The 13,514-nt window shown below is 40.2% G+C and overlaps 2 protein-coding genes across 16 annotated transcripts in view; one reads left to right on the top strand and one right to left on the bottom strand.

The window, feature by feature from the left end:
* The first annotated feature begins 832 nt into the window (after window positions 1-832).
* Window positions 833-5,967, top strand: zgc:101540 (hsFATP2a_ACSVL_like domain-containing protein). Its single transcript, XM_027173157.2, has 10 exons — window positions 833-1,456; window positions 2,400-2,609; window positions 3,009-3,167; window positions 3,895-4,019; window positions 4,289-4,483; window positions 4,576-4,666; window positions 4,749-4,947; window positions 5,089-5,186; window positions 5,276-5,406; window positions 5,514-5,967. Exons 1-10 carry the CDS (start codon window positions 973-975, stop codon window positions 5,688-5,690), a joined length of 1,869 nt encoding a protein of 622 aa, XP_027028958.2. The 5' UTR covers window positions 833-972; the 3' UTR covers window positions 5,691-5,967.
* Window positions 5,968-6,299: 332 nt separating this feature from the next.
* Window positions 6,300-13,514, bottom strand: part of tjp1b (tight junction protein 1b) — a 61,336-nt gene continuing 54,121 nt past the window's right edge. For 10 of the 15 annotated variants that reach the window (XM_027173135.2, XM_027173136.2, XM_027173133.2 and 7 more), the window contains 8 exons: window positions 12,470-13,384; window positions 12,220-12,311; window positions 11,851-12,060; window positions 11,434-11,573; window positions 10,746-11,178; window positions 10,439-10,656; window positions 10,111-10,254; window positions 6,300-8,108 (listed from right to left, as the gene is read on the bottom strand). In XM_027173135.2, coding sequence (XP_027028936.1) covers window positions 8,014-8,108; window positions 10,111-10,254; window positions 10,439-10,656; window positions 10,746-11,178; window positions 11,434-11,573; window positions 11,851-12,060; window positions 12,220-12,311; window positions 12,470-13,384 — 2,247 coding nt within the window. In that variant the 3' untranslated portion in view covers window positions 6,300-8,013. The remainder of the gene's footprint in view (window positions 8,109-10,110; window positions 10,255-10,438; window positions 10,657-10,745; window positions 11,179-11,433; window positions 11,574-11,850; window positions 12,061-12,219; window positions 12,312-12,469; window positions 13,385-13,514) is intronic. The other 5 variants (XM_027173148.2, XM_027173138.2, XM_027173147.2 and 2 more) reach the window with 3 other exon arrangements.

Genomic DNA, 13,514 nt, shown 5'->3' with positions numbered 1-13,514 from the left:
ATGCGGTTGCCACGTTACAGAAAAATCTGCAGACTGCACTGTTTATTTTTATAAGTGGGTATTTCAGATGTTTTATGTAGTTTCCTTTGTGTTTTTCCATAAGCAACAACTCGATACTTCAGGATCCTTACATTTTTAAAAGCTTAGATAAGATTATTCCTTCTAGTTGTTGTGTATATCTCTGACTTCTAGCCTAGGATGTGGAAGAGAGGGAATATATACTGGGTATATATTGTGAACAGTGAAATGTTCTTTAAGCGTCATTTAATCGTTGTGGATTACAGGGTGATGTGCTACAGTCATTAGATATAAATACATAATCATGACTGGATGTACAGTGTAAAGTTTTGTGGATCAGTTAGTGGAGTTTTTGCTGCATATTAGAATTTTAGTAAAAGACTTTTGTTTAAAAAACATTTTATATACTACAATATTTCAGTGAATAATACTATATTATTTAAAATGTTCTATTATGTTACAATTTGCAATTATCACATTATTTCATCCTAGAACATGACCTATTTTTTGCCAGCCTGAAATAAATTTTTTATTTTTTTTAATGTCCATCAAACTCTACAACTCCTCCCACTTCAGCAGGGAACAGAACTAACACAATGAACACTCACAGTATCACTGTGCCATTATCCCAATTTCACAATAATTACATGTTAGTATAATATCATTTGCAACATATACTATGTGTATACACACACACACACACACACACACACATATATATATATGTATATGTATATATATTTCCTGGATCAGTAAGAGAAACTTATAAACTAAATCCACTTCCAAGTGGATTAGACGTTTTAATCTGGCAACCCCTGAAGCGAACTAGGGTAAAGGATTGATTACTCCCATCTGTCTGGGCTGTTTTTGTGAAGCTTGTTACTTCCGAGCTTCTTAGTGCTGCTGCACATTTCTTTTCTTTTCTTTTCCTATCACCTTGATTTGCTTGCTCGCATGGACATGTACGTGTGGATGACTTTCCTTGTGGCTGGGCTGTGTGTGCTGCCTGCTGTGCTCAGGACACTGTGTCCATACTTCACCCAGGACTGCGCCTACATGCTGAAGGCTGCGCTCTATGGACTGCGCCTGGAGCTCTATAAGAGAAGAGCTCGCTTTTACAGCATTCTCGACTGTTTTCTAGATGCCGTGTTGAAACATCCGCACAAACCATTCATTCACTTCATGGATGAGACGCACACGTATTCAGACGTGGACAGACAGAGTAATAAAGCGGCTCATGCTTTGCAGAAGGTTGCTGGGCTGAAAGAGGGTGACATTGTGGCCTTATTCCTAGGCAATGAGCCTTGTTTTATCTGGATCTGGCTCGGATTGGCTAAACTCGGCTGTTCTACTGCTTTACTCAACTTTAACATCAGATCTAAATCCCTTCTGCACTGCTTCTCATGCTGTGGTGCAAGTGTACTGATAGTAGCAGAAGGTAAAAGTGGCATTCATTGAAATGATTGTGTTACTCAGTGTATCAGTGCACAGTGTAATGGATATACAGTGATTCTCTACCTCTGGTCTTTTATTTGGCAGCTGTGTATATCAATCCTCCCACATTATCCTACATTATAAATAATATGGTGATCTAGCCTATTTGGCTGATCATTTGAAATGCTAATTAAATGAATAACTGCAAAAAAAAATGAGGCATATCAGTTGTTTCTATTTTTGTGAGAATAGAAAGCTACGATTAATAAATATTACTGTACACATTTGAATAATTTAATAAATGCAAGAGCTGAGAATAGGACTTTTTTCCACCTATAAATACTTCAAATGGTCATGTAAAATTCTTTTTGCATCCCATTTCAAGATTCAGCGGATGAATTAGATAAACAAGGCCATGATATAAAAAAGCAGGTGAAAATTTGGCTTAAAGAAGATACTTAAGCACATTGCCAAGGACATTTTTGGACATTATGACCATTGTCTGTATATAGAAATAGATGAAATGATTCAGGGACTAAATCAAATGTTTTCATCTTTGTTAGCTAACATGCACAAACCAGAGAATGGAAACAGACTTGTTCTTCATTAAATCCAGCATCCTCTGCAAGTGTTTCCAAACTTGTTAAAAACATGGCAGAATCTGTATGGCAGAACATGGCAGAATCTAATCCCTAATTGTTTTACAATTAGGGATTAGAATTAGAATTATTGCTTTTTTGTTGAAAAGTTCAAATAAATTGCATCGGTTATTCAGGTTACATACATTTTCATGAAAGATGCCAATAATTCTGGAGTTGACCGAGTCTGTATAAGTTGACCGAGTAATTTGGCTCTATAGTAGAGTTTATAGCCTCTCTCATTATTGACCCTGAAGATGTACATGTTTGAGTTAGAGTTGAACTGATGACTTGTATGTTCTCCTGCAGAGCTCTGCAGTGCAGTTGAAGAAATTTTGCCTGCGTTGAAAGAGAAGAGCATCAGCGTGTATGTGCTCTCTGATGCATGCAGCACAGATGGCATTCAAGGCATCTCTGAGGCCATCACACAGGCACCTGATAAAGCTCTGTCTCCATCACTCAGGGCTAATGTTACATGCCGCAGCACGGCGCTGTATATCTACACATCTGGAACCACCGGTAACAAACTACACAGATGATGAGTCTTTTATGCAACACTGTATTTACTCTTAACACGCACTAAACAAAAGAACCAGTTTTTATTACAAGTGGCAAATGAAAGGAAAGCCGGTGGCTGTCATGTCATGTGAAACATTTGGTCCTACTTTGGTTATGCAAATGAAGAGACAGCTACTGAATTATTTTCTGTACTGTTTGATGAAACATTTCTATTATGATATTAGTAAGTTTCTTCCAGGATGGCAGACCCCCTACATACAACAGGGCATGAGGTCTCACTGAATGGTTTCATGTGCAGTAGAATCAGACGCTACGGTGTCACAAACTCAGCAAATCAATGTAGCTAGAATGTTCATGGTTATTTCCTCAGTTGTTGAGTCTGTCTTGCTTTGGCTTTAGGTTTGCCTAAAGCAGCCACGGTGACTCATGAGAGAGTTTGGGCTGCTTCATTTATCCAGGGTGTTTCTGGAGTCACATCCGAAGACATATTTTACATCAACCTGCCATTGTACCACAGCGCTGGCTTCCTCATCGGATTCACCGGCTGTATCGAGAGAGGTAGTTTTCTGCTGAATGCTGCGGTTTTTTTTTTATTGCCTCTACAATTCATCAGAATATTATATAGTAGGATATTTTGAATACTACAATATTCTAAACAAATAAATATAGTTTATAATGCGGTTCTCACATCTGATTGGTAGGATGAGGTGGATTGATTTTCTATAACATCATGAGCAGCGTCTTCCTTCTGTGTTGATTGCGTAGTAAGACTTCCACTGCAACTTGTATAGCAGACACTCTACATAATCTAAGCCTGATAAAAAAAAAAAACACATAAAAAGTTATTATTCAATAAATAAAACGAGGAATTGTTGATTTGTTGTATTATGTGAGGAGATCTTTATGCAACATTGAAGGAGGAGGTTCCAGTGCACATACTTGTCCTTTGTCATGGGAATGTTTTCAGGCTGCAGGAGTTTTGTGGCGTCTATTACATGAAATGCTTCATTTTTGTTTCTTATGAACTTGTGATCAAACAACTCCTATAGCTATTTCTTATGTAGAATTAACAGGATTTAACTTGCTTTGTGGATCTTCTCTATCATTAAAAGTATCTGTAAAATGTTACACTGCATGGTTACAATCATTGGCCAATCGCTGTGTCTTATACGAGGAATACAAACTGCAGAACATCCTGCATCACACCACACGTTATATTTTACATTAACTGAAGGATGAACCTATATGTCGTGTGTTGTTTGTAATATTCCTGTGCTGGTTTTAGGGAACTCTTTTGTTCTGCGGAGAAAATTTTCTGCCTCTCAGTTCTGGGACGACTGCAGGAAGTATAATGTTACAGCGATGCAGTACATTGGAGAAACAATGCGTTACCTCTGCAATACACCGAAGGTCAGCATTTTGTTTCTACTGTATGTAACATAAGACACGGTTTATTTACTGATACATGAGAGCAGTTTCTCTGTTGACCTGATGCATGTATTCATGCTTATAGGCTTCTTTTCAGCTAAACTATTGTGGACTATGGTCTAACATACACACACACGCACACACACACGTGTGTGTGTATGCTGACGTATGATTAATAATTGCATGTTCAGAACACAATATTTATTACTTGTTTTTTAACTTTTAATATCTATTTGTGATACTTCCTGTAGAGAGATAATGACCGAGACCACAACGTAAAGATCGCTATAGGTAACGGTGTAAGAGCTGACGTGTGGAATGACTTTTTGAATCGTTTCGGGAACATTTACGTCAGAGAGCTCTACGCTGCCACCGAGGGAAACATCGGGTTTATTAACTACACCACAAAGGTTGGAGTGGTAGGCCGGGTTAACTTCCTCCACAAGGTACTCTTTAAGACGCTTTAATTCAGAGTGTTGGAGAGAAGCTTAATGGAAGAGCGTTGTGAATAAGCTCAGTTCAATATGTTGTCTGTTAGAAATTCTTCCCCTACTCCCTGATCAAGTTTGACATTGAGAAAGAGGAGCCTGTGAGGAACGCCGATGGATTTTGTGTGCCAGCAGCTCCAGGTCAGCTCGACTTATCAGCCTGTTTGCATGCATGCGTTCATTTATTTATGTATTAATATAGATAATAGAAATGATCTTGCAGGTGAGCCTGGACTGCTGATTGGGAAAATCACCATCAAGTCTCCATTTGTTGGTTATGCCGGAAACAAGCAGCAGACAGAAAAGAAAAGACTCCGAGACGTTTTTGTTAAAGGCGATCTCTATTTCAACAGCGGAGACTTGCTGAAAATTGACGACGAAAACTTTGTCTACTTCCATGATCGGGTTGGAGACACTTTCAGGTAAACGGCCACCGGTTTTTCTAAAGGATAAACTATTCCAGAAATAGCTGTATAAATTGTCAGTTTGTGCATACACATTCTTGTTAAAACATGTAATGATTGTATTCCTCTGAATGATCAAGCTTTTGGTGTGATTTGCAGATGGAAAGGTGAAAATGTAGCCACAACTGAGGTAGCTGATATTCTCAGTATGGTGGACTGCATCGAGGAAGCAAACGTCTACGGCGTCGCAGTCAAAGGTAAAACCCACGGTGGTTTATACATGAACGACACCAAATCAAGTGTTTACTGCATTTAGGTTCTGTTCTATTTTTCCCTCCATTTTAAGGTCATGAAGGAAGGATTGGAATGGCAGCTATAGTGTTAAAAGAAGGGAAGGAGTTTGATGGCATCGACACGTCTAGAGTCGTAGTTAACTATCTACCAGTTTACGCCACACCCCGTTTCATTCGCATTCAGGTAAGACGTGTTGTTTAGAACCCGGTCCTGCCGATCGTGTTGCTCTCTGTCTTTCTTGGTATCAAGCCGAGGCTCGAGATTTTCATCAAAGCACATTTGTCTTTCAGAGTTCTTTAGAACTCACAGGAACTTTCAAGATGAAAAAGGTGAAGCTGGTAGAGGAAGGCTTTGATCCAGCTCTCATTCGCGACCCGCTCTACTTCCTCGATCTAGCTCAAAAGAAATACGTTGCCCTCACGCAAGATATTTATAATTCATTGATTGCAGGAGACATTAAACTTTAAGTCTGGAAATGAAATAATACGAGTATGCTTTAAAAATTCAAGGGTGTTTTGTGTGGTTTTTGTGGAAAAACTCTAGTGAAAGCTAAACTAGTTACAGACTAATCTCAGGGAGGAGCCTGGTTTCATCTTTGTCAGTTTTTAATGTCCAGTGACTAATTTAGTTAACAAACTTTTGCTGTGAAAATGATTAATAAAACGGAGCACGTTTAATAGGACTGTTTTGAGAAGTGTACATTCTGTTTTATAAGTAATAATAAATATACTTCCATCACTCTCACATGGTTTAAATTTCATTTAGTGGTTTGTGTGTGTTACCATGAGAATAGTCCACATTTTTTCTCCCCGGCTCACAGCTGTACTAACGATGGAGCCGGTGGAAGTAGGGCAAAGGCCGACTTGGGAAATGAAGCCTAGAGAATTTCTAAATGCAGCTCAAATCTGAGTGTAAGTACTTATCAGCATTACCGCCGCTTGTGCTCTTTTTATCCACTGCTGAGGGTCACTACCCCGAGAGATAGCGTCAAGCTAAACTTTGTACCGTTTTCACACTGGATACATGCTCACTGTTCTACAGTTATTGACAGTGCTGACACTAGAAGCATGTGGCAATACTTTAAAAATGAATTTATTTAATACAGTGGTATATTTAGAAATGTGCAGCAAAAAAATATTAAAAAAAAAAGAAAAACAAAAAGGTCAGCCTCGTAAAGAAAAGAAACTCAGATTGGGTAGAAGCTGTTTTATATCAAAAGAAAAAAAGAAAAAGAAAAAAAAAAAAAAAAGAGTACTGATGTGCCTTATTAAATTGTTTACTAGTACAAAAATACATTTCAGGGCACACAATACAGCATCCAGTATCACAAAGTACAGGACCACTCACCACAGCGGCCCCGTCTGAAGTACAGAGTCATTAAATTATTGAAACCGAGCACTTTCCTATTCAGTAAATAAGAATAAAAATGTTTTGTGTTCTTACTGTTAAAAATGCCATTGAGTAGAGATTTATGTATATGATGGTAGAAAATTTCTTTTTTTTTTCCATTTTAAATTTTTGATTACTGCTAAGTTTAGTTCCAAGGCTCAGGGGTATTAGTTTAATACAAACATAACCAATGTAGTGTTTTTGTTTTGTTTTGTTTTACTTTTTCTTAAAGACCCCCCCACCCATCCATCTTAATCTTTTTAATACAAAATAACAAAAATGTACAAAAGTTCATTTACAGCGAACCAAGGCCATGTGCTAGCAGTATATACAGCTATAATTTAAACATATCCTTGTGTTTGTATATCTGTTGACTTCATATGCATAGCAGTAAAATAAAGCATACCTGTTCATTAGCCTTGAGTACTGGTGTGCCAAATCCAATCCACTAATATAATGGGTGTCAGATGGTCAGAGAATTTAAATATCCTTCATAATTTCACTCAACAAGTTAAACGTAAAGTTTGCATGTGGTTTTTGTTAACTTAATGTTAATATGCAGGTAAGGCATCACTGCTCGCAGTGTAAAGATGGGGAGGTTGGTGTTCTGAACGTAGTAGCAGGCGTCTGGACCTGAGTCGTAGCACATGCATAGATCTCTAGACAGCAGGAGTTTTGCCAGTGTGTTCATCTATGGTTAAACATCACTAGAAAAAGGTCTGTTCAATATGTAGAGCCCATTTTAAGCCCGTGGAGGAAGTTCATCAGCAATGAGCGCAAAGGTTCTAATCCTTCGGAAACAATTCTTCATAACAGTTTGGGTCCTTCATGTTCAAGTGCCCAGAAAATAGGCTCAGAATTATGCAGATCCACAGCAGTCCTCATGTTCACCCACGAAAACAACACACGCATGACCACAGACTTCACAAACAAAAAAGGTACGCATGAAACTTTTTCTGTTTGTCAGCATAGATGCAGAACTTCAATACTTAAAACAAATTATTTATTTTCTTTCTTCACATAATTGTCTTTGCCGTTATTTTTTTGGAAACAATTTAAACAAAATGTCAAATGGGATCATTTCTGTCTGTAGTACTGGCCATGCATTCTTTTCCTTTAATAAACTCTTATTCTGTCCTATTCTGTTTCATATTTGGCAAGCCTTCAAGCACCAAAACAAGAACAATAAGAATGAGTTTTGTGGGGATTCAGCACCAGAGGGAGGTGCTCTCCTTGTCCTCCAAGCAAATAAACTTTGTCTTGCAACTCTCAAGAAAACAAGAGAAAAGAATGACTCCATTGTAGTGGGGAGGAGAGAAGGGAGGGGGGGGGGGGGACGGGACTTCGTAATGTTCTCCACTGACACTTTGCCTTTCAGTAACAGACCAGCTGTCACCCTCTTCAGAAGTGGTCAATGAGCACAGACACACAGTTAGCGCCCACCAGGTAATTGGGGTCCCCTGGGAGAGATTTATTCTGCCAGCATTTGGGGTCACCTGCAGAGAAATCAGAAGATAAACACAAAGTGACATTGAAAACCATGGATTTAAACCTTAAACACACAAAATACAACTTTGCCAAAGTCCTGGGGACCTGCAGGAGTCCATGAAGCAAGAACAAGGGGTCCATGATTAATAATAATGGTAGATTTTTAATAATAAAACATGGTACACTAGTATTATATCTATTATTGAGTTTTGCAGGCATTAGCTGGTTCAAACATTTTGCTGTGGGGTGAAAGTTCCGGAAAGAACTTTAACCTCCTAAGACCCGAGCTTTGGTTTGGCTTGCATTTTAGATGCAATGTGATGTGGACACCAGGTCATAGGAGGTTAATATAGATTTCAATACTGAGCCTAATATCTGAATAGTTGGATCATGTTCATGAATTAAATCTGTACTTAGGAGGTCTGTGGAATTTATTTCAACTGGCTGCAAATATTTGAGAAAATAAGGTGTAAATGTGAACACGAGTGTCCATAAAATAGATGGGTGAATAATCATCTTCAGAAATGGCCGGTGTGGGTGCAGGTTTTCATCCCACCCAAGCTGGAGCCACGCCTGACACCACCTGTTTACTCAAAGCCAAGAACAACAAATTAAATAGGTGGAGTCAGGTATAGCTTCTGCTTGGATGGAATGAAAACCTGCTCCCACACACACCCTTTCTAGGTATGATTAGACAACCAAAATTAAATGGTAAAATACTGCTCAATATTTTAGTTTTTTCCCACTCTTGTAAACGTATTGTAAAGGCCTTAGTGTGTAAATCTATTGCATCAACAATGTTTTAGAATCATATTGCTGAAACATTTCGTTTAACTCCACAAGCGTCATATGGAAGAACAGAAGAGTGAAATTGTAATGGAAAGAGAAATGGAATGATAGCCAAGATGACACCCATGCTGAATCAGTACCATATCCACCAGGGATGTATCAACCCTATTAAATAAAACCAAAACATTTTTGTACTATCCTGCTCTGCTTATTGACGGACATCCGAAAGTCTGCTAAAGGAAAGTCAATGTTACTAGGCCATGCAGAATATCACAAGTATGATGTGATTAAAAGTGAATGCTGGGCAGGTGTGGTGATGGTGGTGGTCCTCTAATCTGCTACGACAGAACATTAAACATTTTTTTCCATCCACTCGTGGTCCAGTGGCAGGATCCCATTTTCTCATTGCCGTGGCCCGTGTTCAATTTCCAGGCAGGGAGCTAATCCAGCCACTGAAGAGTTAACACTCCGTGCCGGTCAAAAGCCCGGATAAAATGGGAGGGTTGCGTCAAAAAAAACAACTTTTGGTGCACTAGACTATTTACAAAAAATGTACATGTAATCACACAAGCATCTTATATACCAGACTGAAATAAATCGTCTAATATCTATTTATGCTTGGTGTACTCTAACCATAGGTAAAATGAGACATCACATCACAAAGTAGTGAATGTCCCAAAAATAGCCAAGTTCTTATTTTGGTTACAAATCAACATACTGAATATTCATTCAAGACTAATGTCTGTTCTCCATGTTGATTGTTCCTCACTTGCCTGTCACCTTGAGACCTGATTGGGATGTAAAATGCTTTTAACATCACTCAGTGAAGTTACAAAACACTGCATTGAACTTACAGCAGCAGCAACTTTTATCCTGCTAGCAGCCGCATCTAACGGGATTACATGCAAAAATGTAGTTGGAAAAAAATAAAGGCAAGTGTGAAAGCACACTTTCAGATCCATTTATGAAACTATATAGCTGCAGTCACATCAACAGACTGTCGTGGCTATAGTTAAACATGATCTACATATCCCAAGCTAGCACAATACAAACTGAAGCACCTACATCAGCACACTGGTAACTCTGTCTGACTGAATACAGATCCAACACTTTTGGTCACCATCACTCAGATATTGAAACATTATTAGATTGATACATCCCCAGTAATTACCACTCTCAAGACCCAAAGAAACTCAGAAGGCCAGAGAAAGGACAGCGTACCCGACGAGGAGTCGGAGGATTTTAGAGCAAAAGACCAACCATCAGGGGTCATAGACGCACAGTGTGGCAAGCGCAGCTCCACTGGCTTCAGGAACTTCAGACCATGAGGCCCACACATGACCAGGGGGCTGAGCAGAGTTTCACCTGCAAGAACACACAAGTGAGAGAAGGCTTGAAAACGTCGGATATTGTCTAAAGGCATTATAACAGCAGGATCTGTTTGCTCTTTGATTTAAAACTCATCCTTAATTACTTAACAGCATATCAGGAATCACTAAAGTAGAACTGGATACAATTTGTCAGGTCTTTATTAAACTGGGATACAAACCTTTCTCCTTGTCCAGTGGAGGCAGGATGCTGTTATCTCTGCACACTTTAAAGTAGATCTCCTGCTCCACACTTTCAGGAATGGCTCCCTGGGGGATGATAATACTCACACCCGTCTCGATTGAGCTCAATACGCCACCGTTACAATTAAAGATACCCCGTGCTGTAGCAACCACAGTGTGTCCTTCATCTTCATCATCATCATCCAGTGCATTGGGGCTGAAAGAGAAAGGGCTCATTTACTCAAACCTGAACGTGATAAAGAAGCTAATGCAAAGAAATAAGAAGCACAGGGTGAGGCATTTTACCTGACAGGGATAGCTTTCGGGATAGCGTTGACATTGTTGTGCTGATATTTGGGCCTGTTGTCCATAGTGCGAGTGAATGTGTCCACTCCACTATCTGTGTCCTGGGGTTGAGGTGAGAGGTGGGTTTTGACGTTGTTGTTCACCACGATTGGCTTGGTCTGGGTGTCATTGGGCAGAAGGTTGTGGTTGAATTTAGGGCTCTCAAACTTGCGCTCGAATGGCCGTGCAGTGCTCGTGTAAGGCTTTGGAACATAGCGGTTGTAACTGGTGGGAGCAGGGACACTTAGAGTCTTGGGTGGGATGTCAGTCCCATTAACTGGAGACTTTTGGGGAAGGTAGTTGCCTTGGACTGGGTCATCCCGGGTAGGAGGGCGGAGAGTAGACAATTCAGGTTTGCCTTTGGGGGAATTGTGGGGATCTGGGAGAGAGTTCACTGTGAAAGAAGGAACAGCTGTATTTTTTTTTTTTTCTTTTCCTAAACTTCACTGGAGTTATAGCATAGACAAGGCATGTGACTGCAACCAGAGATTCAACACATGTTTATACTTTGTGAAATAGAAGCAACTAACATTGACAGAAAATAGATACAGGTGCAGTTATTTGGCATACTAAACAAATAAAGATACATAAAGTAGCATTGCATTACACTACTTACAAACGATGAGCAGCATGTGATTTTAACTGTTACCTTCTGCATTGCTGAGTTTGGGTAGGGATGTGGGTGGGACAGCAGGTCCTGACTGGCCATAAGGAGTTGGTACAGGGTTAACTTGTGGGACTGGCTCATATCTCTTCTCCACAGGGCTCACCTTCTCCCCTGACTCTGTCCTGAGTAACATGGTTGTTTAAACATATGATTAAAATAGATGCACATTCAAGTATGAATAAGACTATAAACTTATCAAACTACCAATTAATGTAAATCTAAGGTAGTCATAAACAGCAGACATTAATCAGAAAGGAAATAGTTTTGTCTGAAAAATGCCAAATCATCCTGTCACATATAGTAACTGTCTGCTTTGTCCTTATCATGCCTTATCTGCCATCAATGTTTACAGTCATACCTCTACATTCGAATTGAATACATCTTTATTATGGTCTATACCTGTTATAAGGGTATCCTAGCTGAGGCTGTGCAGGTTTAGCAATATCATGGAAACGATTGACTGCAGGTTGAGTCACAGACTTATTGTCAAAGCTGCGGCGGTCAAAGTAGGATAGCTGTTTTCTGTAATACTCTTCATCTTCATCGGGGTCATAGTGGTTGGTGCGAACTGCCTCATCTCCTAAGCGAGGTTTTTGTGGCTCTGGAGCCCTATGTAAGAAGACGACAATTAAAATTAAGACACTAAGACACGTTAAGTTTTACCCCCACACAAAGCTAAAACACATGCAGAATGCATTATAAAATCCTGTTAATATAAATTTGTGATTATGACATAGGTTTGCATACAAAGCAGATTATTTTGTTTACCTATATGCAGGTTTCTCTTGTTCCAAGTTGTTGAGAGAGTTGGCCTTGGATACTGGGCCAGGGGCAGTTACAGGTTTGGGGATATCTGTGGGCTACATCAGAAAATGACACCAATTTAAAATTTAACAAATATCAAAAGAACCCCCCCCCCCTTTAAATAAACAGTATATCTAAACAGAAATACAACAAATTACTGCTTTTAATTGCTAACACCTACTTTGTTTCATAAGTTATGAAAAGAAAGACATACCCTGATCCCTGGAACATCTCCAGCCTCTTTGGCTCTGTCTACACTCACAGAGCGCTTATTCTCAAACATCTTGACCCTGTTCAGAACAGACTGAGGTTTCATGGCAGGATCCTCCTCCTCTGGATCGTCTCTGGCTGGAGGAGGCAGTGGTTTATCAGTTGCAGTGTGTATTGGCTCCCCAGGGGAAAGCACAACTTCAGGTTTTGGAGGAGGAACTGGAGGATCAGAATTCAGAGGTTCATGTTGCCCTGGTTTGTAGCCACGATTTGGTAGCCCTGGGTTGTATGTAGGTCTCAAAGATGCATCTCCATAATACTGCTTAGGAGGGTCAGGGGAGCGGGGGTTATTGATGGGCAAACCATGAACCTCTGGTTCATAAGGAGAGCGTGCGTCATACACAACCGAGGGAGGAGGAGGATCCTCATAGCGAACAGGCCCTGGTTTTCCATGCCGTAGTGGTCGGCTATCATAAGCCACAGGTGGCTCATCATAGCGAGGCTGAGGAGGGCTATAGTCCTGCGTAGGCCCATCCTCATAGGGAGAACGGGGCTCGTAGCTCAAAGTGGGAGGCTGGTGGCCCTGAGGATAGCCTGACCCAGCTGGAGGAGGAGGAGGAGGAGGCTGGGCCGAGGACTGCTGGTCATACTGGGGCCACAGTTCCTCATAATGAGGCACGCGGTTGTCATAGTGCATGTGCGTGTTGAAGTTGTGAGGCTTTGGTTGTGCGTAGCTGCCACCATCATAGCCGTAAGGCGGGTGGTCGTACTCTCGGTATGGCTGTTTGTCCTGGTACACAGGCTGGTGGCTGTAGGACAGAGAGGATGGGGGAGCTATGGATTGTGGCTGCTGGGGCTTCATCATGTGATTTACCCGCACAGGCTCATCCACACTGTACAGATCCTTCTTATACATCTGCTGAGAACAGAACAGCAAACACAGACAAAATGAGCACCTAAGAGATCTTATGTCTATAAAGTGATCTGGAACTAGACCCAATATAAAAGGAAGACACACAAATTATTAATAATTTTAGGGAAAAATATAA

This window comes from Tachysurus fulvidraco, chromosome 10 (genome assembly GCF_022655615.1).
Source record: "Tachysurus fulvidraco isolate hzauxx_2018 chromosome 10, HZAU_PFXX_2.0, whole genome shotgun sequence".
Taxonomy (NCBI): Eukaryota; Metazoa; Chordata; class Actinopteri; order Siluriformes; family Bagridae; genus Tachysurus; species Tachysurus fulvidraco.
This window is presented reverse-complemented; position numbering and strand designations above follow the sequence as displayed.

Coding starts and splice junctions, on each gene's coding strand:
- zgc:101540 (XM_027173157.2), top strand. CDS start 973: ATGGACATGTACGTGTGGATGACTTTCCTTGTGGCTGGGCTGTGTGTG. Junction 1,457..2,399: donor TGTACTGATAGTAGCAGAAG/GTAAAAGTGGCA, acceptor GTTCTCCTGCAG/AGCTCTGCAGTGCAGTTGAA. Junction 5,187..5,275: donor CTACGGCGTCGCAGTCAAAG/GTAAAACCCACG, acceptor CTCCATTTTAAG/GTCATGAAGGAAGGATTGGA.